The sequence below is a fragment of the Bubalus bubalis genome, chromosome 6, assembly GCF_019923935.1.
Source record: "Bubalus bubalis isolate 160015118507 breed Murrah chromosome 6, NDDB_SH_1, whole genome shotgun sequence".
NCBI classification, from domain to species: domain Eukaryota; kingdom Metazoa; phylum Chordata; class Mammalia; order Artiodactyla; family Bovidae; genus Bubalus; species Bubalus bubalis.
In genome coordinates, this window is record NC_059162.1 from 117,909,152 (window position 1) to 117,932,684 (window position 23,533).

The window sequence follows — 23,533 nt, forward strand, 5'->3', positions numbered from 1 at the left end:
TGGCCCGCCTGGCGTGCTCACACTGCTGGAGTCTACACGGCCGCGGGGACAGTGGCTTCCCCTGCCCTGACCTCCTACTGTCATTAACTGGCTCCAGGGCCTCTTGAAGAGCAGGGGCTTAGCGCTAACACCGGCTGAGACGTGAGACAGGCTGCCCTCTGAATGACGACTAGCAAAAGTGACCGCCAGCCACCTGTGGTCCCGCCTTTAAATGCGGAGAAGGCTGGCCTGCTACCCAAGAGGGGCTCCTGGGAAACGGAGGTGCTGAGCTGAGCCTGGGTGTCAACTCCCACCCTGGTCCCAGGGGCAGTGGGGGAGGCACCCCCTGGGCTGTCGGGGGAGGAGTCTGCCTGGGCGGCCAGCACCGGGCCTACGGGGAGGGTTGGGTGAGCCAGGGCCCCACATCCCAGGTGCTCAGCTCCACAATGAAGGACACCCGTTAGACCTTAGAGTCCACCCCTCGGACACCCTGGCCCAGCTTCTCAGGAACAAGACCGCTCCCTGGGGGCACTCAGGCCTCTAACACGGGGTTTTGACTCGCTAGCTGACTGTCCCAGTGTTTTCTCGTCCCGGCTGTATTACTCTTCACTGTAAGTTAATGAATCATTCATTGGGTATATTCATCAGTCTCTTAGGAGTCTGTTAGCTGTGTGTCAGTGCCAGGGAACCTCACTGGCTCTGGGTGTCCAGACCAGGCTGCTTTTGTGGATCTGTCAGGCTGGTCACTAGTGTCTTCTTGGCCCCAAAGGTCCTGGCTTCTGACCAGATGCTGCAAACCTTCTTGATCAATGATTAAGTCAGCCTCCCTCTTCCCCTTCTATGCTGAATCCACCAGCATTCAGATTTGGGTTAATCTGCAGCCTTTGGGCCTGAAGAGGAACCATCCCTAGGGAGTCTGGGGCTTGTTCAGCTGAGAAGCAGGTGCATAAATACACACAGCGGACAGAAGGCCAGTGTCTCTGGGGGTGATGCCTGCAAAGCAAGGCTCACATCACATCTGCCTCCTGTATCAACAGGGAAAGCTAGGGGCCTGGACCCGCAGGTTTGGAGAATGACGCCCTTGGACTTGCTCTAGGGGCCCTGCTCACACCCTGCTGCCCGCCCCCCTGCTCTGTGGGCACCTGTCTGAAGAGCAGCTCCTGCTCCGTGGGCGGCCGCTGGCCGGGCTCCGCCTCCCGCGGGGGCTCCGTCTCCTCGTCATCACTCTCGATGGGCTCCTGCTTCACCTGCACCCCGGCCAGCGCGTGGGCCTCCTTCTGCCCCGGGAGCCGGTCCAGGAAGGGCTCCTCCAGGAGCGCCTGGTGCTCCCGCAGCTCCTCCTCTGTCTCCTCGGGGTGGCTCTCGGGCTGCCGGGCCGGCTCGCTGGGTTTGGGGATCATCTGTAACACAGGGATACCAGGTGGAGCGTGGCGGGACGGGCGTGAGGGAGGTGCTGGGACAGGAAGGGTGTGGTCACAGAGCCTACGTCTTGGGATCAGTGGGGCTGACCTGGACTGAGGCAGGACACACACAGAGCCCACGTCTCAGGATCAGAGGGTCTGACCATCCGTGGACGCTGTCACCCTGGGCTGAGGCAGGACACACACACATACAGACACACACAGACACACACAGAGCCCCTGTCTCAGGAACAATGGGCTGACCCTCCGAGGATGTTGTCACTCTTGGCTGAGGCAGGGGACACGCAGAGACACACATGCAGACACGCACAGACACACACACATAGACATACACGCCAGGTGCTGTGTACACACACACACACACACACACACACACACACACACACACACACACACACACACACACACACACACACACACGCCGGCGCTGTCCGTGGTGCTGAGATAAAACACAGCCTAGTGTGGTACCTTGGAGAAGGCGATGGCACCCCACTCCAGTACTCTTGCCTGGAAACTCCCATGGACGGAGGAGCCTGGTAGGCTGCAGTCCATGGGGTTGCTAGGAGTCGGACACGACTGAGCGACTTCACTTTCACTTTTCACTTTCATGCACTGGAGAAGGAAACGGCAACCCACTCCAGTGTTCTTGCCTGGAGAATCCCAGGGACGGGGGAGCCCGGTGGGCTGCCGTCTATGGGGTCGCACAGGCTGACACGACTGAAGTGACTTAGCAGCAGCGGCAGCAGCGTGGTACCTGCTGTCACATGCCTGTGTGCCAGGCCCAGTGAATCGCAATGCGGTCACTCACCATAATCGCAAGGTGTTGACCCACGTCCGTACCTGGGTGTGAAGTGGGGCCGGGGGGGGTGCACCCTCCTTCCTTCTCAGTCACCCCGCCCGCCACCCCAGCAGCTCACACCCAGGCACCACGGGGACAGGCGGCCTCTGAGTCCGCTCACCCGTGCCGCTGGCCCTGAGCCCGCGGCCGGCACACCACGTCCCCTCCCTGCTGAACTTCCACACGCAAGAGCCCCGCCCTGGCAGGAAGGACGGAGCCTTCCCCATGTCCTGACTGTTTCTAGAAGGAAAGCAAGGGCTTCCAAGAAGCCTCAAGTTTTAGACCTGAGCACTTGTGTTTTAAAAAGTCCTTATGGAGCCACCTGCTTCCTGACCCACGCCTGGACGAGCGCAGCCTGGCCCCTGAGGGGAGGACTGGGGACGCCTGTGCTAGGGCTGGGCTGCATTTGCGGTAGCCGGCTGGGGTCAGCTGTACCGTGGGCCCCAGGGCCAGGCCCTAGAGGAGGACGGACCCACTGACACCCTCCGGAGCAGCTGGCTTGCTCTGCCGAGTGAGCAGTTTTCACTGGGCTAGGGGCTTGTTCTAGTGACTGTCCCCTAAGCTGCTGTGCTAAGCTCTGCAAAGCAAGCACGCTGTGAAAGGCACGCCCCGGCCCCTCTACATCCGCCCCAAGGCACCATCTCCTGAGGAAGTTCCAATCTAGCCGGAACACGGAGGACGCCGCTCTGGGAGCAGGTCTGTGCCCAGCGGAAGGTGAGGGGTGTGAGTGGGGACAAAGCCGTGGGGCGGACAGCGGGCAGACAGGCTCCGAACCGTTTCGAGTGAACAATCCTCCAACCTTACACCTGGTGATTTGACTGACTTCTCACAGTGGTTCATCCAAAAAAGTGTTCTGAACATCTGTCTTTGAAGATTTGGGGATCTGTCCATCTCATCTGCTTCCCACATACCTGGAGCCAGTGAAGCCCCACTATGAGCTTTGTGCCTGGACAGAGTCCACTGAGGGTGAGACCACCACTCCCTGATCGGGCTGGGGGCAGGAGGACCCATCTCCACCAGCAGAGGGCGCCGGGCCTCTCCCGGGCCCCCCAGGTCCACAGGGGCCTGGAAACCTCAGCAGGTGGCATCAGGAGCCTCAGCTTTACGATCCACGGGGTCAAAGCGCTCGAGTTTCTGTCATCCCTCAGCGTCTGGTGCAGAGCCCAACAGGTAGCAGGCTGGGGTTGATGGGGAGGGTTGATGGGAGGTTTGGGGAGCGCAGGGCCTGGGAAGGTGGCTGGGGGACAGACTGGTGAGTAGACGTCACAGCAGAGCAATGGGGAGGGAACAAGGACACGGGAGAGTGGGAGAAGGCAAAGCCCCTGTGATGTGCTCCAGGGTGAGGCTGTGAGAGAAGAGGCTGTGGGCACTGGGTGGGGGTCAGAGAAGAGGACACGGGGACGGGGCATGGACAGCGGGAGGGACATGGGGACGGGAGTCCCCAGCACCACAAACTTAAGCCTCCAGATGACGGTCTGGGAGGCAGGTGCTGTCTCAGAGCGGAAGGCAAGCTCCTCTCTGCTGTGGGAAGATCCCAAAGAGTCAGGCTGAGAACAGGTGGGGTCAGGGGACTGCCTGCAGAGAAACGACCCTTTGGGGGCTCAGCAGGGAGGGGGCGGAAGGTCAGCAGAGGGGCTGGTCCAGGCGCACAGGGGGACCCTGGGGATTCCAGGCCAGGCGCCTGAGGACAGCTGCATGGATAAAGGTCGGGGTGGGAGGTGCATGGGACCCAGGCCTGCCGCAGAGAGGCTGTGACCCAAACTCTGGGCGACCTGCAAGGGGCTGTCCAGGGAAGGGGGATCCGAGCGAGGGGTCCGGCGATGGGCCAGGGCTGGAGGTGATGGTTAGGAAGAAGCAGGCAGACGGGAAACAGAGGTGGGAAGCATGGATGCTCCAGGCTAGGCTTGTGGAGCCGGGGTGGCCGAGAGCCTGGGAGGGCATGCGGACAGAGGGAGCAGGAGAGGCTCACCCAGGGGACAGAGAGGGGGTGGGCGGGGCCCCCTCAGGGGACTTGGAGAAGCTGTGTCTTATCCTGGAGGAGCCGGGGCTGCCCCAGGCTCTGCCAGGAGGTCAGCTCTGAGTGGGCACGCATGACCTTGGGAATGACCGCGGTGACCCAGCAGCATACGGCACACGAAGACCCGCTCTGTCTCCCCAAGGCCTTCTGGACCTCAGGAGCACCCTCTTGCCAACTAAACGAGAATGGAGGTAACTGCCTGTTTGGAACAACAAGCTTCTAAAAGCCAGACTGGAGTTCAGGGCCCAAACCAAACTGGTGAGCAGGCCAGCGTTCAAGATGACTGGACACGCTCACCATTAGATGCCCAAACAAATGGGACCCAGCATTCATGTTCACTATTGAGCTGAGGAGCAGTTAACACACGCGAGGAATGGCTGAGACCCCGGTGCACTCCAGCCAGGGCTGTGGGCCTTGGCTCAGGAGCCTTCAGGCCATGGGCACGAAAGACAGAGGGCAGAAATGTGGGTGCTGGCACTGCTGGGTACGGCTGTCAGCTCCCTGCACCCTCCGGGAGATCAGTGTATAAACACTTCAATCAACTGTCGCTGGTGGCAGCAAACCAATCACGCAGTGAAATCCAGAGAGATCAGACAGCGTCTGTCTCTCTGTTGGAGAACACAGCACACGTGAACAGGTGTTCCTGTCTTTCTAGTCTCCTACCCTATCACTCAGAGAACGACATAACACAATTAAGAAGACAGTCGGCATCAGAAAGGTGACACAGAGTGCCTTTGACACTTTGGCATCCATCTTGCCCACCTTAAAGGTGCCTTTCTTGCCCCGCGGGGCTTCGTTCAGCGGCCCCACCCACCCCTGACCCCGCCCTGTGCCCTCTGGTAGGGGAGCCCGCCAGCCAGAGGGGCTCTGGGGCAGGGGTGCTGAGCCTGTGTCCAAGCGCTTGGGCGGGCAGTAGGGCCTGGCCTGGGGCAGCTTGCTGTTTGCTCAGGGCCCCCAGTTCTCCCAGGACAGAAGCCGCCGGGCAACGTGATGGCTCTGTGTTTAACCTTTGGAGGAACCGCTGGACGGCTTTCCAGAGTAGTTCCTCTCATTCTCTATCAGAAAAGGGCTTTGCTTCCAATGTCAGCATTTGGAACCAGTTATTTGAAACTGCTGCTCTTGCTTCAGTAACCAGCAAGGAGGGCCACACTGACCTCAGTGCCGCTTGCTGCTGAAAGTAGGCCGGGAGTGACCATCCAGATGTTGGATGGAGGGACGCAGACCTCTGGGCAGGAGCCCTTTGGCCGAGGTTGCTGCAATGGGCAGGCAGAGCGCCAGTGTCCAGGGGCCTGGAACCTGTGTTTCGGGGGCCCCGTGCCTCTGCTGGGCACTCTCTGCTGGGGACTCTCTGCTGAGAGTTTGCTTAAGAGGATAAATCCCCTTAAGAAACCCCAGAGACTCCTGAGGGGCAAGGAGAATAAGCCACCCAGCGGCACAGACGCTTCGGGAACATAGCCCACCGCACTCCTGCCTCCTCCATGCCACCAATGCGACAAGCTGCTCACTGCCCGTGTGTCCCCGCCCCCGCCCGCAGCCCCAGCCCCGCCCCGACGTGTTCCAGGCCCCGCCCCCACGGCTCCGGGCCCCGCCCCGCGCCTCACCTTGTTGAGGTGCAGCTGCGGCTGCTGGAAGTGCTGCTTGTGCTTCTCCAGGAACTGCTGGTGCTGCTGCTGGATGACCAGGTGCTGCAGCGCCTGCGCGCTCTGGGGCAGCGGCGCCGACTGCGTGCGGCCCAGCGGGCGGTGCTGCCGCAGCTTGTGCACCGAGGGCGCCACGCGCTCCGCCCCTACCAGGGGCTGCGCGTGCAGGGGCAGCGCGCCCAGGCCTGCAAGGTAGCGGTCTGGAGAGAGCACGGGGAGGGGAGGAACAGAAGGGAGGGGCGAGGCCTGGTGAGTCTGTGACGGAGGCCAGCCACCGCCTCCCCGAAGCCCGCCAGGCCTGCTCCACCACGCTGACCACCCGAAGCCTGGACTTAGGGGCAGCGGCCAGTCATCTGGTCCCCCCATACTCAGGTCCAGGTCGTAAGTGGGCAGCCCCAGCACAGACGCCCTCAGAGGGGCCTGGCTGAGGAAGGGGCCAGAAGTCTGGTGGCTCCAGAATGTTCTGGAAGACCAGCAAGTGGGTGCCTCCCTGACAGCCTCAGAAACCCGGGTGTGAGGAAGACACCTGCCCTTATGAACCAAACCATTTTAAGGGTCTCAAGACGTTGATTTTATACACAAAGAGGGCATCAACACTTGAAAAAAATTCTGATGCATGTTGTCAAAATCTCTGCAAATTTCTGGGAAAGGCTGTCACCTGCTGCCCAGGAGAAGGGCAGCTCAGCTGCACCGTGTCTGGGCTGTGTTTAAATTAAGAATCTGTGTGGACATAAGAGGGTAGGTTTGACTCTGTGTTTGAATCTTGCTTCAGAATGCGACCTCCTCATGTGAACCAGCAGGTGGAACATCCTCCTTCTACATTCATTTCGACCAGCAGTACTTTTTCTTTTACAAATTGTGGGTTTAGACAGTGAGTTGGTGATGGACAGGGAGGCCTGGCGTGCTGCGATTCATGGGGTCGCAAAGAGTCGGACATGACCGAGCAACTGAATTGACTGACTAACTGACCATTTTCCCTGGTACCATAGGCAGAAGGGTGTAATCGACTCTTCCCAGGCCACCTGAGTATCTGTCCCCTGGCACCAGAGCTGGAGAAACTACACAACATCACTCAGGCTGCCCGTGACCCCAGATCAGGGCGTCGGACCAGGAAAAACATGGGTGGACAGACCACGCCAGCTCTCAGCTGCCCAGTGCTGACTCCTGGGAGGGGCTGTGTTGCCATGTTTAGTCAAACCCAAGCCCCCTCCAGGGGGTACTGACTATCAGTCTTTTCCTAGTCCCTTCCTGCAGGTTATTTCTGTACTAAAATTTTTACTTTGTGTACAAATAGAAAAAAAGGTTCAACTCTAGCAAAATTGTCCCTCGCTACCTTTTCAAAAAGTTAATCAGTCACAGTCCCTAAACCACCATCACTTTTTATCCAACCCAAACAGTTTTCTGGAAAGATAAGTTATCTTAAACCTTATCTGCTTGGCTAGCAAACTAAAGTGAATAACTCGAAAGGTAGAACCAATTCTGTCCTGGGTTTTCTATCCATAGAAAAGTTAAAAACAAACAGAAACACAGCATCCACGTAGAGAAGGTCTTTCAGAATTCAGCAGTTGTTGGTCTGGTAGCTCAGACAGTAAAGAGTCTGCCTGCAACGCAGGAGACCCAGGTTCAATCCGTGGGTTGGGAAGATCCCCTGGAGAAGGAAATGGCAACACACTCCAGTATTCTTGCCTGGAGAATCCCATGGATGGAGGAGCCTGGTGGGCTACATACCATGGGGTCGCAAAGAGTCAGACACAACTGAGCAACTTCACTTTCACTTTCTTTCACTTGGTCTGGGTATTATGGGGCATTAAATCATTTCACCAGCTTCCCAGGTGGCACTAGTGGTAAAGAACCCTCCTTCCAATGCAGGAGACATAAGAGACGTGGCTTCAATCCCTGAGTTGCGAAGATCCCCTGGAGGAGGGCATGGCAACCTACTCCAGTATTCTTGCCTGCAGAATCCCATGGACAGAGGAGCCTGGTGGCTACAGTCCATGAGGTGGCATAGAGTCGAACGAGACTGTGAAAGTCAGAGTCTATACAGTCCATGGAATTCTCCAGGGCAGAATACTGCAGTGGGTAGCCTTTCCCTTCTCCAGGGGATCTTCCCAATCCAGGGATCAAACCCAGGTTTCCCACATTGCAGGTGGATTCTTTACCACCTGAGCCACCAGGGAAGCCCAAGAATACTGGAGTGGGTAGCCTATCCCTTCTCCAGGGGATCTTCCTGACCCAGGACTCAAACCAGGGTCTCCTGCCTTGCAGGCGGATTCTTTACCAGCTGATAGACCAGGGAAGCCCTAAGTGACTCAGCAAGCAAATTGTTTCATGGAGGGAAGAAGGATGTCAGCCACTGGATGCTGGACTTATGGGATTAAAAGTCCACTTAGTTACAGAAAGGCGCCCTCTCAGAAGATATCACTTGTTTTTAAAGCTTCCTGGGCCCCCAAGAATGAGGGTGTCACAGGTGGCGGGGCTGCAGAGCCCTGAGCTGAGGCCACGGGCCTGGCCATGCATCGTATCCACAGGGAAGCGTCTCTCAGTTTTAGAGGAGGAAACACTTAATTCCAGAGATCCAGTGTCTGCTGTGATCCAGGTTAGGGAACCAGGATCCCAAGTGAGCTGGAAAGGCGGGGACTGTGGCTGCTTCAGGGACCCCTCCCTGTGATTGGGGCTCCAGCCGCTTGATGCTGGCCCAGAAGCCCTCCTTGGCCAGGATGACACCACCCTGAGGATACAGGCCTCTGTCCCTGCAGGGTGTGGGCGGCTGGCGGTGAGAGGCCTGACTTCCGGGGGACACCAGAGGAGCCCGTGTCTACACGGAGCCCCGGCTGTTCAGGCTAGACCCTGGTCTGGTTCCGCTCCCTCCCCTCCCCTCTCACCTCCATCCCCTTCACCCCAGATTGGGCTCTAGTGCTTCCAGGGGTGGGGGTAAAGCTGCGGGGCCCCCGCACTCGAGGACAGCGTCGTGGTCAGCACTCCTTAAAACTGGACATTTGACCTGCCAGGAGAAAGACCCCACACCTGGTCCAATGTGGACCCAGACCACACTTGAGTTCAGAAGTTTCTGGTTCAGAACTGGAAGATGACCCCTCAGACCATTCACAGGAGCTTTTGATGGTAACTGGAAACTGGTTGGTTTTTGGAATGTGCTGTGAAACTTTCAAGCACGAGGGCCCAGTACGTTAGGATCCGATTCTGTCCCCGTGACCAGCTGGCCTGCAGAGGCTGGCTGGACAGCAGGCCCTGGCGGCCTGCGGCTGCCCTCGTCCAGTCCCAGTGAAGGGACCTGAGGGTGGCCGGTGCCGAGCGGCTCCTCCCGGGGACAGGGCAGGCCAGCCTGTCCTCAGAGGTCCTTTCTGGAGCAGGAGGTGAAGAGGACAACAGGACGGGAGCTCCTGGTGAGCACCCAGCCCTTCCGTGGACACCTGGGCTGAAGGTTTCCTTCACCTGCACTAACAGTGAGTGGATCTGCAAACAAAGGTGCCGCACAGATGCCCCCACCAGGTATGGGGGTTAAAGAAAAAGAGAAGTTGAAAAGCCAAATCGCCCTGTGTTCTGGGCCTGGTTCTGCAGCGCCAGCCTTGGCACTGGGGATCCTGCTCAGTCCACATGGATTCTCAAGTGGAATCCACGTGAGACAGGTGATTCCTGTGGCCTGAGCCCTTACACGCCCACTGCCCATCTTAAAGAGTCTTTAAAGCTGGGGAGTCTTTAAAGTACCTTGACCAGCTGCTCAGAGCTCAACCTGGGGACTGTCTGGGGCTCTTTTCAGGAGAAGACTGGAGCACAGAATCACCGGCTGTCAGGAGCCTCCTGCAGCGGCGACGACCCAGGCTGTGGGAGCCACTCTGAGCGGGCACCACATGGAACTCACACCCGCATGCCCGCTCCCCGATGGACCCGGGCTGGCTGCTCCTCCTGCATGGTCAGCCTTTGTGGAATGATGTGGCCCTAGCTCTGACACCGTCTATCTGTCCACAGTGACCACCAGCAAGCAGGCAGGTCTGTGGGCCTTGGGAGCCTCAGAGAACCTACCAGAAGCCAGCCTGCAGCGTGAGCCCGACTCTTCCTGACGTGCTCAGACACCGCCTGGCACCAGGTGCCACTGCAGAGGTATCTGCCGTGACCCTTCCGGCATCAGACGCTGAGGGGGTGCCGGGAGGGGCTGTGCAAGGTATCTCGGTGTCTGTGCTCCGGGGGACAGAGGTGTGCAGAGAAACTGCCCACGCTGAGCACCCGGGAGGCCCCCGAGCTGGGCCTGACACGGAGGAAGGGCCCTGAGGCCGGGCGTGCGGAAGGCGACGTGGGCCTCATCAGTGCTGAGCAAGCCTGCACCCTGAGCGCAGCGCGGGTTGGGGGCTGTGCGCTGGGCTGGAGCCGTCTGACTACACTCCCCGTGCTGGTGGAATGGTCCCTGTTCCTACCACGCCTCAGCCAGTGGCCACGTGAGAACGTGGTAAGTCACACGTGGGATGGAGAAGCCACACCTGGCCTCCGCTTTTAACTGTCGCTGTCCGGGGGAGGGACGGCGGCAGGGGTCGTTGGGGAGTTTGGGATGGACGCATACACACCGCTGGGTTTAAAATGGGGAACTAACAGATCTGTTGTGCAGCACACGAACCCTGCTCCGTGTGGTGTGGCGGCCTGGATGGGAGGCGGGTTTGAGGGAGCACGGATATGTGTGTGTGAGTGGCTGGGTCTCAACTGCTCACCTGAAACTGTCACCGCATTGTTTGTTAACAATGAAAGTGAGATTTTCACTATGAAAGTGGCTATGAAAGTGAAAGCCTTAGTTGCTCAGTCGAGTCTGACTCTGCGACCCTATGGACGGCAGCCCGCCAGGCTCCTCTGTCCATGGGATTTTTCTAAGCAAGAACACTGGAGTGGGTTGCCATTCCCTTCTCCAGGGGAATCTCCCTGACCCATGGATTAAATCTGAGTCTCCCGCATTGCAGGCAGACGTTTTACTGTCTGAGCCACCAGGGAAGTATTGTTTGTTAATTGGCTATACCCTAATACAAAATAAAAAGTAAAAAGAGAAAAAAGAAAAGTGAAAAAACCCACAACTTCCAGTGTCAATGTGAATGGCCACAGCTCTGGACCTGGGGAGGGCTTCCTGGAGTGTCCACAGGAGTATAAGGTGACCCCAGGGAGGCCCGGGAACAGGGAGCGGGGCAGGGAAGGGCCCACATGATGCTGGGAAGGACAGACAGGCCGGCTGGGAAGTAAGGGAGAGAGCAAGGGTGAATGCTGAGAACGATAAAGCCAAACGTCACCAGCACGGCAACCAACAGCTGAGGAGGACTCCCCTGCTGATATTGACACTGGGGCTCTGTTGGCCCTCCTAAAACCTGGGGAGGAAGCCGAAGACCCAGCTGGATGGCCTGGACCTGGGAGGTCAGCTCTGCAGCAGGACCCCCTCGTTTCACAGTGAACCCTGAGCACTCTGTCACTTGGAAAGTAACACCTTTACACTGCTGTTGCTATGCAAATTTTATAGCAAATCTGTGTGTGTGTGTGTGTGTGAGTCACTGAATGATGTCTGACTCTTTGTGACCCCATGGACTGTAGCCTGCCAGGCTCCTCTGTCCATGGGATTCTCCAGGCAAGAATTCTGGAGTGGGTTGCTATGCCCTCCTCCAGGGGATCTTCCCGACCCAGGGATTAAACCTGGTCTCCTGCATTGCAGGCAGAATCTTTACCATGTGAGCCACCAGGAAAGCCCTAATTTTTTTTTCTAAACATAACCACCCATTAGATGGGCACATTAAAAAAAAAAAAGTTACTGCTGATAGGAATCTGCTGCCCAGCAGGGCCAGCTCTGTGCTCCATCACACCCTGAGCACCCAAAGGGCAGACACGTCAGGGGGCTGGCAGCCTGCTCTTGGGAAATCAACCAGAAGGTGTGTCTGACGCTCTGGCTTCCACGCCCCTGGCTGTGTGAGTGGACTCGGTCTCTCCAGCCACAGCCTGGCGTGGGAGGGCTTGGGTGCAGGAGTTCTGGGGGACAGGTCACCCGCTCTCCCCTGGGGAGCCCAGGACGGCCCGACGCGGCCCGCTCACCTGTGACGAGGGGCGTCTGCGTGGGCGGCTGCTCCAGGAGGACCACGTGCTGCAGCAGGGAGCCCGGGGCTGCCCCCGCGTCGCGCTCCAGGGGCGCCGCGCCCAGGTAGGGGGCGAGGTGGGTGCCAGGGAAGAGGGAGACGCGCTGCTGCAGGGCGGGCAGGGCCAGTCTCTCGGCCTCCTGCTGGCCGGCCGCCCCCTGGACAGACAGACACAGCCGGGTGCCCGGGTCAGGGGCCTGGGGGGGGCTGCCCCGCACCGCCGCCTCACAGACCCCGGGGGCGCCCACTTACCGTGGAGGGGCCGGTGGCGGGCAGCCCCAGGGTGATGTTGGGCAGGGATGGTGACGTGTAGAGGGGCAGCGGGCCCACCGAGCCCTCTCGTGCCACGAGTCTGTGCGCCAGGCTGGTCTGCAGACAGAGTACACGGGCGTCACGCAGGCTGCACGGCCAGGCCTGGGCGGCCTGTGCCACAGGAAGCGACAAGAGAAAACCCTCCAGGGCAGGCTGAGGTCCAGTCCAAGGTCCCCGGGATGGAGATGTATGAACAAGGACAGCTCGGAGGCAGACACGGCATCGCAAAGCCGTCAACTCTGACTCACGACCCGCCCCTCTCTTGTCTGCTCCTGTTCAATCCACACAACACTGTAAAACTGTCAGAATAAACCCAGGATAATACACTTAAACGTGTAGTCTCAGGGCCGGGAACGTCCTTCCAAAGGTTACGTGAGAGGTAGGAACCAGAGAGGGAGATGCTGATTAGAGAAAAATGCCTTCACATAAAAGGCAGATATCAGTGATGCCAAAGTTGGCAACCGTAGTACAGACAAAGGCCACATATAAAAAGCATGCAAGTCAAACAACAGTGAGTGAGAGTGACAAAGAAGAGCCAGGATGGAGAAGAAACCCATTTGAAAAAAAAAATCAGCAGTGATCTAAAAAAAAAACAACATTTAAAACCTATGCAGTTGGCAAAGATATTTTAGAATGACAACAGCATCCTGACCCAGAGAAACATAACCATACTGCTGGGTGGGCCATAATCAGCCTGCTCCTTCTACAGGACGCTTTGGCCATCCATGTCAAAAGTCTTAAAAACAGACCTAGCCTTTGATCTTAAACCGCACTCCACTCGCAGGACATACTCTCGGGAGAGGAAGCTGGAGACAGACGGACTGGACCACAGCAGCGCACAGGGCCCTGCAGCCAGTCAGAGGGTAAATCCACGAGGCGTGTTCACACACAAGGACACGGCCCTCCACGGGGACACTCAGGTCGGAAAAATTCTGTTGATGATTGGAAGCTTATTTATCGTGTGTGCTCAGGTGCCAGTCTCCGAGGGCTTGAATTACTGTCGTATTTCATGTTCTGCCTCTAGAATGAAGGTTCCTGGCAGAAAGGACACTGTCGTATTCACACCATCCCCCCCCTAGAGAATGGCACTAATCATGGACTTAGAACCGGTTTTTTCCTAGCTCTTCTCACAACGGAGCATATAATTAAGGCTGAGAAACATTTTGCCTGCTTTAAGATTTCACTGGCACGGTTAGAAAGAATATGAGCTGAAAGTTACTGTGAACAAGGGCAGGGCTGCAGCCCCGGCCGGTAAGTGCCCCTCGGTCCATCAGAGAGCACGGAGCGATGACCACCCCAGGGCGAGTGTGCTGGAGTCCCGTGCCAGGCAGCGGTCCCTGGGCGGCTTCCTGGTGTCACACGCACGGTGTCGGTGGAAACTCACACACACCTGTGCTCCGAGGGCACTGTAGGAAGGGCCCCTGGGGACGGAGGTTAGCGTGTCTCTCCTAGTGAAGGCCGCAGCCACTTTACTCTGTTCACATAGTAAATGCTACAGTCATGACTAAAGGGCGACTTTAAAAGTAGCCCTTTTTCTGGTTTTAAAAAAATCAGCAAGCTCTGATTTAGAGAAAGTGACTGAGCTTGCCAAGGAAAGCATGATTCCACTGTATTATCATTGTCCAGGAATAGAACAAGCGAACACTGAGTGCTTGAAAGTTGTCATTTCCTCTTTATAACCAAGGCTTTTTTCTAAAAAAAACAAACAAACTAAACCTACTTTACTTTTAGAAATCAAGCAGCCTTCTGGGAACTGTCTGATGTGCTGACTGGCCCGCGTTTCCGGTGCTGGCCGTCTACACCTGCCCTATGGCATGCCCCTCAGCTGTCCAGGAAGGCCGGGGCCAGGGCAGCACCCCCACTGACATCCCCAGATCCCACCTGGCTTTCAGCATCGCATGAAGCTCCCTCCCTGGGGCGAGGCTGTCCAGGGTTGGGGAGCCCTGCTCCCCCCGTGTAAGGACGATGCTGAGCGTCCCTCGGTCCAGCAGGGAAAGGGGCTGCAGAACTGGGCCAGTGGCCCACCTCCTGCGTGAGGACCCCTCGCCGCCTCTGGACCAGAGGAGGAGGAGGAGTGGCCAGCCCTGGCCTTGAGCTTACAGAGGCACCGAGGGAACTGTCCAGGCCTAACCAGACTGAAACCCACGAAGGACATCCAACTGTGACCACATTTTCAAGGGCTAGCCTTGTGATTACTGTAAATATCTAACATAAAACACGTGAACTGCCATCTTTGTTTCTTGCAAATCCTTTGACACCTTCTATTAATTTCCAGTAGCTTAATTTACATGAAAATGCAATTTGTAAAAATTAACATGCACCTTAAACCGGCATTCACTCAAATAAGGCATCTCTACGGTAGAAACCATTAGGTGAGTGGCTACCCACTGAAACAAAGCCAGGATCTGGGAGCACGACTGACAAGCCACATGCAGCCTGCACAGCTCGTTCCAGGAGGCAATTTCTAGGCGAGTTCTAAGGCTGCTAACAGGTAGATCTCAGCTATGACCTCAGCCTCACAGAGAAGGATTGCTAAAACTCTTAATCTAAACAAGTCTTTAAACAGGGAGGCTGAAATGCACAGGTAATAAAGATGTACAAGGAAAAGAAGAAAGGGGGATTAACAAGCAAGAGGCAGCAGCATAAAATCAACTCAGTTTCTAAAAATCTGCTTTTTATCTTAAGTGTCTAAAGACTGAAAATGGAGTGGACACGTGGGCCTGTGTACTTCAACCAAAACCTGTCAGCCCTCTGGAGGGCAGGACTCGTTTCTAAACATTTAAGGAAGAGAGCAAATTACTGTGTTTGACAAATGACAGCCTCCTGTAAGTTGGAAGGAACTTAGAAAAAAAAAACCTCACAAGAACCTCCTAGTCGGGAGCACCATCCAAGCAGGAAGCACACGGCACAGCCGGCTCAGTCCCGGGAAGCGGGGTGTGCAGCTGGCTCCCCTTCCGGCCAGCACCCGCCCACCCCAGTCGAGTGGAAACTGGCCCTGCGCGGGGGCCACAGGGCTGGCACAAGGCAGGCGCTTCAGGCACCTGTGGCATGAGCCAGGGGAGCAAAGTGAATAAGGAGGAAAATGAAAGCGTGGAGTGAAGGTTCCGGAACATCGCCCTGACCCAGGTCTGGTCAAGGGTGTGGCCTTCCACCAGCCCTGAGGCTCCCCGCCTGGCTGGAACAGCCCCCGGGAGGGTTCTCCAGGAGCCGCCTCTCCTGCAGCATAGCTGGGGTCTGACCGGCAGAGGTGAGGGGCACCGCCCCCCGTGGTCTGAGGCTCGGAGTTCCTGAGATGCCTCGGAGACGCTGCTCCGATGGTCAAGACGGAGGGGCGGCTGGACACCGCCCTGCGGACGAGCGCGCTGCGCACTGACCTCGGCCGGGATGCTGGGGACGGCGGGCGCGATCCCGTTCTCCGTGCTCACGTTCCCGGAGCTATTGTTGGGCGAGCTGGGCGCGGAGCCCGGGGCACTGCTGCACGCCGAGTCTAGGAGGGAGAGACACTTGTGAGCCTGACCCAGGTTCCAGCGAGGACCCCGAGGTGTGAGCTGGGCTGGCCTCCCGCTGTGGCGGCCCTCTGTTCTGAGCTGGCCGACTGTGGAAAGGATGGGACCACGGTTCCCACCCAGGGGCCACGGAGCCGATTCCCTGTTCCTGGCTGTGCTGTCTACTCGAGACCTTCACAAACCTGTGACCCCAGACGCGCCCTTGGAACCTTCTGAGCTGAACACATACTGTCAATTTTACTCCTCCTTGGTAAATGATCATAAACACCAGAAGAACAAGCCCTGAACAATCGTTAATATTGTAACAACAAGAGGCGAGAAAGCACAGAGGCCAAACGCCTGTGAACAGGGGAAGGTCAAGTACGCTGTGCCCATGTACACAGCCTCCTCTGTCAACATCTGCTTTGAGCCAATCCTTGAGTTTTTTAGACTTCCTGGGAAAAGCTCAGCTGGTGGCCTCGGTGACTGACCAGGTTATCTGACAACGCATCCCAGACAGTCTCCAAGCAGCTGTGATGGCCTGTGTGGCCCCATCTCGCCCACCGTGGCCGGGGCTGAGGATGGAGCGTATCCCACCCCGGTCCCCCCACCCTCACTGCCGAAGGAGCCACTACTCCTGCGTGTGCAAACACGCGATGGGAAGCCCCTCTGACTCTCTACGGTAACACGAGGGTGTGTCTTGCGTTTCTGAGTTCTCGTCTGGCTCGATGGTGTTGAACACTGGCACTTCCAGGTACAGCCTCTCAGAGGGAACCAGCCTGAGCTGTCTGCCTTTCCCTCCCGAGTGCCTGCTTCCCTGATAGCTTAGTTGGTAAAGAATCTGCCTGCAAGGCAGGAGACCCTGGTTCAATTCATGGGTCGGGAAGATCCTCTGGAGAAGGGCTAGGCTAACCACTCCAGTGTTCGTGGGCTTCCCTCGTGGCTCAGCTGGTAAAGAATCTGCCCGCAGTGTGGGAGACCTGGGTTCACTCCATGGGTTGGGAAGATCCCCTGGAGAAGGGAAAGGCTAGCCACTCCAGTATTCTGGCCTGGATAATTCTACGGACTGTATAGTCCATGCGGTCGCAAAGAGTCGGACATGACTGAGCGACTTTCACTTCACTGCCTGCCCCAAGCGCACTTACTGTGGGACCTCTGATGACTTAACATTCTACCCCGACCTGGACTTGCAGGCATGCAGAGGGGAAGCCTGGTCCATCTCCCAAAGCTGGACCCCAAAGAGGCTCAACAGGCATCTTCCAGGGCAAATCTTCTCTGCACCCCCCTCCCCGCCCACACTGAGGCCCGGCCCAGGAGCGCGAGCCCATAGAGCTGCCAGTGGGGCCCAGAGGACTCTGAGACTTGGTTCCAGCTTAAGTTGGGGCAACAGTGAGGAGGCTGAGGGTGCCATGCGGATGGATGGCAGTGCCCACTCCCGCAGGCCCAGCTCTTATGGAGAAGGAGACCCAATCCCAAGGGTAACATGCACGACCCCCTCCACCCAGGGGACCGTGAGCACTCGAGTCCTCGCCACCGAGCAGCCGTCCCCCTGGGAACACCCTGGCAGCAAGTGGCTCTGTCCACTCTAGCCCCCCCGGGACCCCCTCGTCTCCCCCGTGCACAGATGGTGAACCCAGGCCCTGGTTCCCTACCCACTGGATCCAGAGCCTGGTCTCCACCAGGTTAAGTCATGTTCACATGTGCCTCCCTGAACGGGGGCAGCTGGGAAGGCCACCTGGGCTGGTAGGTGTCACAGGTCACGTGTAAAGACAGGGATGGATCCCCCACCCCACCCCACCCCACCACAGGCATGCCCCTGCCTGGGCGCCCTCCCTGCTGTCAGCCTGCCCCCGGCTGCACAGAGCCTCCCCTCCGGGCCTCCTTTAAACAGGCCCGTCGCAGCACGGTTGGCAGGTAAACCCTCCAGAGCGTGTGGGAAGCCAGGACAACTTTTGGGGGCAATAAAAATTATATGTGATCTCTCCAACTTTTCACCCATCTTCAGCTCAACAGTGTTTGGACTGCTTTTTCACTCTACTTCAAGGAAACTGGTCTAAGAAAGTAAGTATGAATGCATAATCACCATGGTATCATTTGCATCGACACGGTGGAATGTCATTAAAGGCGCAAGAGTGTTGTGACTAATATCGAGTGAAAAAGGAATCCAGTGTACACCGGGTACATGCCAGACCCGCACAGAAAGGACTGGAAGGAAATACACTCAGAGGCTAACGGCATTCCTCTGGACAGGGTCAGAGGGGCCCTTCTCTTGTCTGCTCGCCCTGCCAGGCACAGCTCCGATGAGGGAGGAGGCACACGTGGTGTGACGCGGCCACGCCCCTGATCCCTCAACATGAGCGTCCGAGGGCCGCCACTGGCCGCGCCCTCACCTCCGTCCCTCCTGGCCTCCCGTTACAGGCCAGAGGAGCCGCGTCTGGGACGCAGTGGCCCTCTCCTCCCAGGACCCCAGGGGAGGGGACCCCACCCTGCCCAGAGCGCCTTATTTTCCCGTCTTCTGGAAAGCCAGCTCTGCTCAGAGCATTTCCCCCGCCCCAGCCCCCCGGGGCTGTGCTGGACGGGAAACCCACCCCCATCTCCGTGCCGCCTGCGCCCATCCGCTGAACTCCCCCGGCCCAGGGGCCCCGCCACCCGCCTTTCCTGCTTCCCGCACGGCGCCCTCTCTCGGTCATGCTGCCCAGCACCCAGCAGGCGCTGCAGGCCGTGTGCTCCCAGCCCCAGTGTGGCGCCCTGGTCTCTGGAGTCAGAGAGGAAGCTGCTGGGAGGCGAGGACGCGGCTCATCATTGCAGCGCCCAGCCTGGTCCTGACCTCACAGGCGGAGGGCGCGAAGGCCAGAGCCAGCACCAGGACAGAAGTGGCCGGGCCTGACGGGTGGAGCCGCTGCCCCCCAAAGAGACTAGGCCTGGCGGTGGGGGGGGGGGGGCCCGCACACGCGCCCTGCCTCTGGCGAGGCCGGAGTCTGCACGAAACCCGCGGTGAGGGGGGCCTGGTCTCTCTACCAGAACCACTGGGCCCCAGGCCCGTGGCCTCAGACCCAGCTCCAGGCAGGCTTCACCCCGGCTGCAGGGCAGGGCTGAGGGCGCTCAGCTCACCCCAGACCCCGTGCTCAGAACTGAGGGTGCGGGCGGCGGGGGTGGGGGTGGGGTTAGGGGGACTGGCCCCTCCCACGGCGCCCAGGAGCCCCTCCTTCCTGGGGGGCGGCCCCGAGAGCCTCGGGTCTCCATCAAACCCTGTCCTTGGTGCAGGCGGGCCCTCCCGCCTGTTTCCAGGCCACCTGGGCAACCCGTCTGTGCTGTGATTCCAGGAACGGGGGCTGTGCGCCCTGTGCACGAGGGGTGCGCCCTCCGGAGGCGGGGTGCCCCTCGAGAGCGGGGCGTGCCCTTCTGACCGCACTGCCCCAGGACGTGGGCTGTGTCCTCCGGACCACCAGGAAGGGCCTCGGCCTGGGGCCCGGTGGTTCTGGTAGAGAGTGTGGGTGTGCTTTCGCGCGTCGGCCACTAGGTGGGGGCCGAGAGCAGCGCGTGGACCCGGGCGCGGAGACTTCCAAGCTCCCGCCTCCTTCCCAGGAAGACTCTGCCGTTTAATGGGCAGGGGCAGGTAAGAGACCTGGGCTCACCACCCACAGGGCGGGAGCTGTTAAACAGCTCCAGAGAACCCTCCACTTAGAATCCCTGATCGTCTCCCGGGATGTCCAGGGGCCTGACTGCTCTCAGCTGCCCTGCGGGTCCAGGCTGGGGGCTGGACAGGAACAGGGATCTGAGCACCTCTGGGGGCCACCTGGGGCCCTCGGACTCAGTCCTGGGGGCTGGCACCGCCCTCGGGACTCGGTGGGGTGGGGGAGGTGGATGCGGAGAGATGCAGGTTTCCCTACTAAAGGGAGAGGGTGCAGGCTGGCCTCTCTGAGACGGGCAGGCAGGCGGTGGGGTTTACACTCAAAGTACCTGTGACATCCAAGGGACGCTTCTTCAGAGCTGTGACCACTGGCCCATCTTTCCTGCGTAGCAAGGGGCTGCTCCGTCTCTCAGCCACTTTCTGCTTTAGCCTGGAGCGTAATTTCAGGTTGGGTTCAGAAGCTGCAGGAAAAGGAGACGTCATTACCAGCAGGCAGACACACCTGGGGTCAAGGTGACTGGGGGTGGTTTACCACGACTTCTACATTACACACGTCCTCACTCACCGGCAAATCAAAAATTCCCCAACGAGTGACGGCCCAGGCCGGCTGCCCACTCGGATCCCAGCCACTGAGAGGTGCTAAGGCCAACCCACCTGATGAGAGGGTTAGCCACCTGCCTGCAGGTGAGGCCCGTTTCCCTCCATGTCGCCTGACCCCCCAGCACAGGTGCTCCGGTTGCTTTTGGTAACAGCCTTGCTTGTGTGAATGGAGCCCTTTGCAAACCCGCAGCGGTCTGGCCTCTGCACCCGGAGCCCAGACCACACCCTGGACTAATCCAGTCCCACGTCAGCGTGGCTGCCTTGGGAAGGGGGCATCCTCACTCAGCAGGGTCCTGCCTGTGGCCTCTGGACACCTGAGTCTTAGCCCCACAGGCTGGCAGCTTGGGAGCCCGCGGCGGCGGTGAGCTCACCACCAGACTTCTGCCTTCGGAGGCTTTATGAGTTCATTCAAGGTTCCGCTACTTGTGGATCTGCTAACTGGCGAGTTTCTTTTACCTCTTGTTTTTGTTTGTAATCAGCAGCCCTGCTGGTTTTAATCTTTCTGGAACAGGAAGTTTACCGCTCTCTAGCTCAACAAGCAACAGGATTAGACTTCCCCTGAGTTGGAAGTAAGCTGGCTGGGGTTATAAGAATGAGGCTGCATGTGCATCTCACGGCCATTGCGACTCCATGCTCTGGGGAGCCTGGGGGCAGGGTCGGGGGTCCTGGCATTGGGGTGACCCTGGGGGGCGCTGGGAGGTAAAGGCGGGTCCTGTGAGGAGGGAGGAAGCAGCCTGAAGGGTGCTTCCCAGAGAAATGAGGTGTGAGGTGCGAGCAAGGTGGCAGCCTCACCAGATGCGCAGCCTGCTCCAGAGACCCTGATCCCAGGGGAGACGCTCTCTGCTCTGCAGAGTTTGTCTGGACTGCTAGGTTCCCCAGCAGGACGTTTGTGTCCAAAGAGGAAAAGGACCCAGTAACGGAACAGCCATCCCTGCCGGCGAGAGGACCCGCTTCTGTGTTTTTTAATATTTAATACTATTTTCAGATTTTTGAGAACTGGAGCTTCATGTTTCACTTATTTCTATTTCTACGCTGAGCTTCTTACTTTATCATTATTTGAAAAGAAAAAAAAAGCGCAGCCCCCCCACTAGATTAATAGGCACAACCCCTCTCCCCGCAAGATGTCAGCTGAGCCTGCACGAGGTTGCTGCAGCCACGTGTCCGTCCTGGGGAGGAATCTGCCCGAGACCCAGGAAGGACAGCATGGCCCCGGAGCGGGGGAGTGCGTGGCCCTCCCGCCGCAGTGTGGGGGGGGGCCCTGTTGGCGGCACCGAGGTTTGTCTGTGAGCAACACTGCCTGGTCCTGACAGGGGCATCCTGGGAGGTCTCAGAGCTTCGGGGCCCCAGGGTCAGCCTTGTGAGCAGGGTCAGGCTCCGGTCATTTGCAGGGTAAGACAAGGGCCTGAAAGCCCTGAAGGAAGGTGACTCTGGACCTAGCCACACTATCCATCATCACTCGGGGGCCAGGATAAAGGTATCTGCCAGCAGGCAAGGACTCCAGAGAGTCACATTCCACACACAGTTTCTCAGAAACCTCGGAGAAGCTGGACAACCAAGACGGAGGAGAAGATGAGACACGGGAGCAGGTGGAGTCCAGGGAAGAGGCTGGGCCTCCCCGGGAGGCCATGAACGGCAGTCAGGGCCCAGAGCAGAGCCTGTGGACCGCCTGCCCTGGAGGACAGCCTCCTCCGTCTGCCAAATCGTGGGGCTGAATTAAAAGCCGGGACAGGCAGACACCCGGAGCAGAGCTGATATTTTATAATAACTACAAATGGAATACAACTTTAAAAAATTGTCCACTTGAAAGCTCTATAATATTGTACATCAACTATCCCTCAATTTAAAAAATCCAGGCAGACAGAAAACTAAGCAAATGAAACAAATCATCAACTTCAGGATAAAGGGCACTCACACACGAGCGGGAATGCAGCCACGGTCACGGGCGGTTCATGTGTCCTTTCTGTTCACTGTCGCCAGAGCTCAGGGCCGGGTGGTGGGGCCAGCTGCTCCCGGAGGCAGCCTTGTGGGGCTCTGTGACTTAGGGACATTGACTTACTCTGATAACAATAAAAAGAGAACTCTAGAAAGACAAGGGCTTCCCTGGTGGCTCAGCTGGTAAAGAATCTGCCTGCAATGCGGGAGACCTGGGTTTGATCCCTGGGTTGGGAAGATCCCCTGGAGAAGGGTAAGGCTACCCACTCCAGTGTTCTGGCCTGGAGAATTCCATGGACTGTGTAGTCCCTGGGGTTGCAAAGATTCGGACACGACTGAGTAACTTTTCTTCTTTTCTAGAAACACAGAGGATAGGCTGGAATACAATTTTTTGTAGCATATGTGACAGACACAGGATGGATATTAGCATGTAAAGCAATGAGAAAAAAAACCGGCCAAGAGAAAAGCGTATGGGGGAGCTGCCACTGAACACTGACATTAGGGACCGTCCCTGATGGCGTGGCGGCAGATGCTGGGCACAGGGGGTGCACAAGGAAGGCACAGCCTGGCCAGCACGCATGCTGCCAGGCTCAGGGGCACGGGCCACACTGGGCCCCGGGAGAGGCCCAGTGGCTCCGCGACGCAGCGCCCAGCTTTCTCCCGAGCAGGACCATGGGACGTAACAGACATGCACATCCCTGACGGGGATGGAACTGCTCTTTGAAAAGGCAGAGAGGTCACGGCTTCAGCACCCATCAGGCTGGCTGGGGTGACCCGGGAAGGCATCGCGTGAGTGAAGGGGGATGAGGGCCTCTCACGAGCAGAGGGTACAGCACAGCAAGCTGGGCTTTGTAGGCTCTGCACACGCTTTCTAACTCAGGAGTCGATCCTGCAGAAACAGTGACTATAGGCCCCCATATCTGAGGGCAGAACTAAAAGCTAGAGAACTAGCTACAATATTTGCTACAATATTTGTAAATTGAGATAATATAGGAAAGGTGTTGACCTTATGCGTTGAAATGGAGTGGTACCCCAGATATGACAGTAACTGAAAAGTGGAGCTACAGCAAAAGTGCAAAGCAGGTGTTTTCTTGACACAGAGACAGTCCACGGGCATCACCCGCGCACAGACCCCCCCCCCCCCCCCCACTACACACACACGCCGGCACAGACCACGTCTGTGCTGTAGGCACCAAACCAGACCAGGAGCTGTTTCCGGAGGTCACACACAGGATGCACACATCTGACTTACGTTTTAACTTGTTGGAATTCAGAGTCAAGTTGAAGAAAGTAGGGAAAACCACTAGACCATTCAGGTATGACCTAAATCAGATCCCTTACGATTACACAGTGGAAGTGACAAATAGATTCAAGGGATTAGATCTGATAGACAGAGTGCCTGAAGAACTATGGACGGAGGTTTGTGAGACTGTACAGGAGGCAGTGATCAAGATCATCCCAAGAAAAAGACATGCAAAAAGGCAAAATCGTTGTCAGGGGAGGCCTTACAAATAGTTGAGAAAAGAAGATGCAAAAGGCAAAGGAGAAAAGGAAAGATATACCCATTAAAT

General features: G+C 57.9%; 1 protein-coding gene across 9 annotated transcripts in view; it reads right to left on the reverse strand.

Annotated features, from left to right (window-relative positions):
- HDAC4 (histone deacetylase 4) overlaps positions 1 to 23,533 on the reverse strand; it is a 296,118-nt gene that overhangs the window by 50,353 nt on the left and 222,232 nt on the right. For all 9 annotated transcript variants that reach the window (XM_044945379.2, XM_044945378.2, XM_044945376.2 and 6 more), the window contains 6 exons: positions 19,760 to 19,891; positions 15,689 to 15,801; positions 12,255 to 12,371; positions 11,962 to 12,160; positions 5,857 to 6,095; positions 1,122 to 1,379 (listed from right to left, as the gene is read on the reverse strand). In XM_044945379.2, the coding sequence (XP_044801314.1) occupies positions 1,122 to 1,379; positions 5,857 to 6,095; positions 11,962 to 12,160; positions 12,255 to 12,371; positions 15,689 to 15,801; positions 19,760 to 19,891 (1,058 nt within the window). The remainder of the gene's footprint in view (positions 1 to 1,121; positions 1,380 to 5,856; positions 6,096 to 11,961; positions 12,161 to 12,254; positions 12,372 to 15,688; positions 15,802 to 19,759; positions 19,892 to 23,533) is intronic.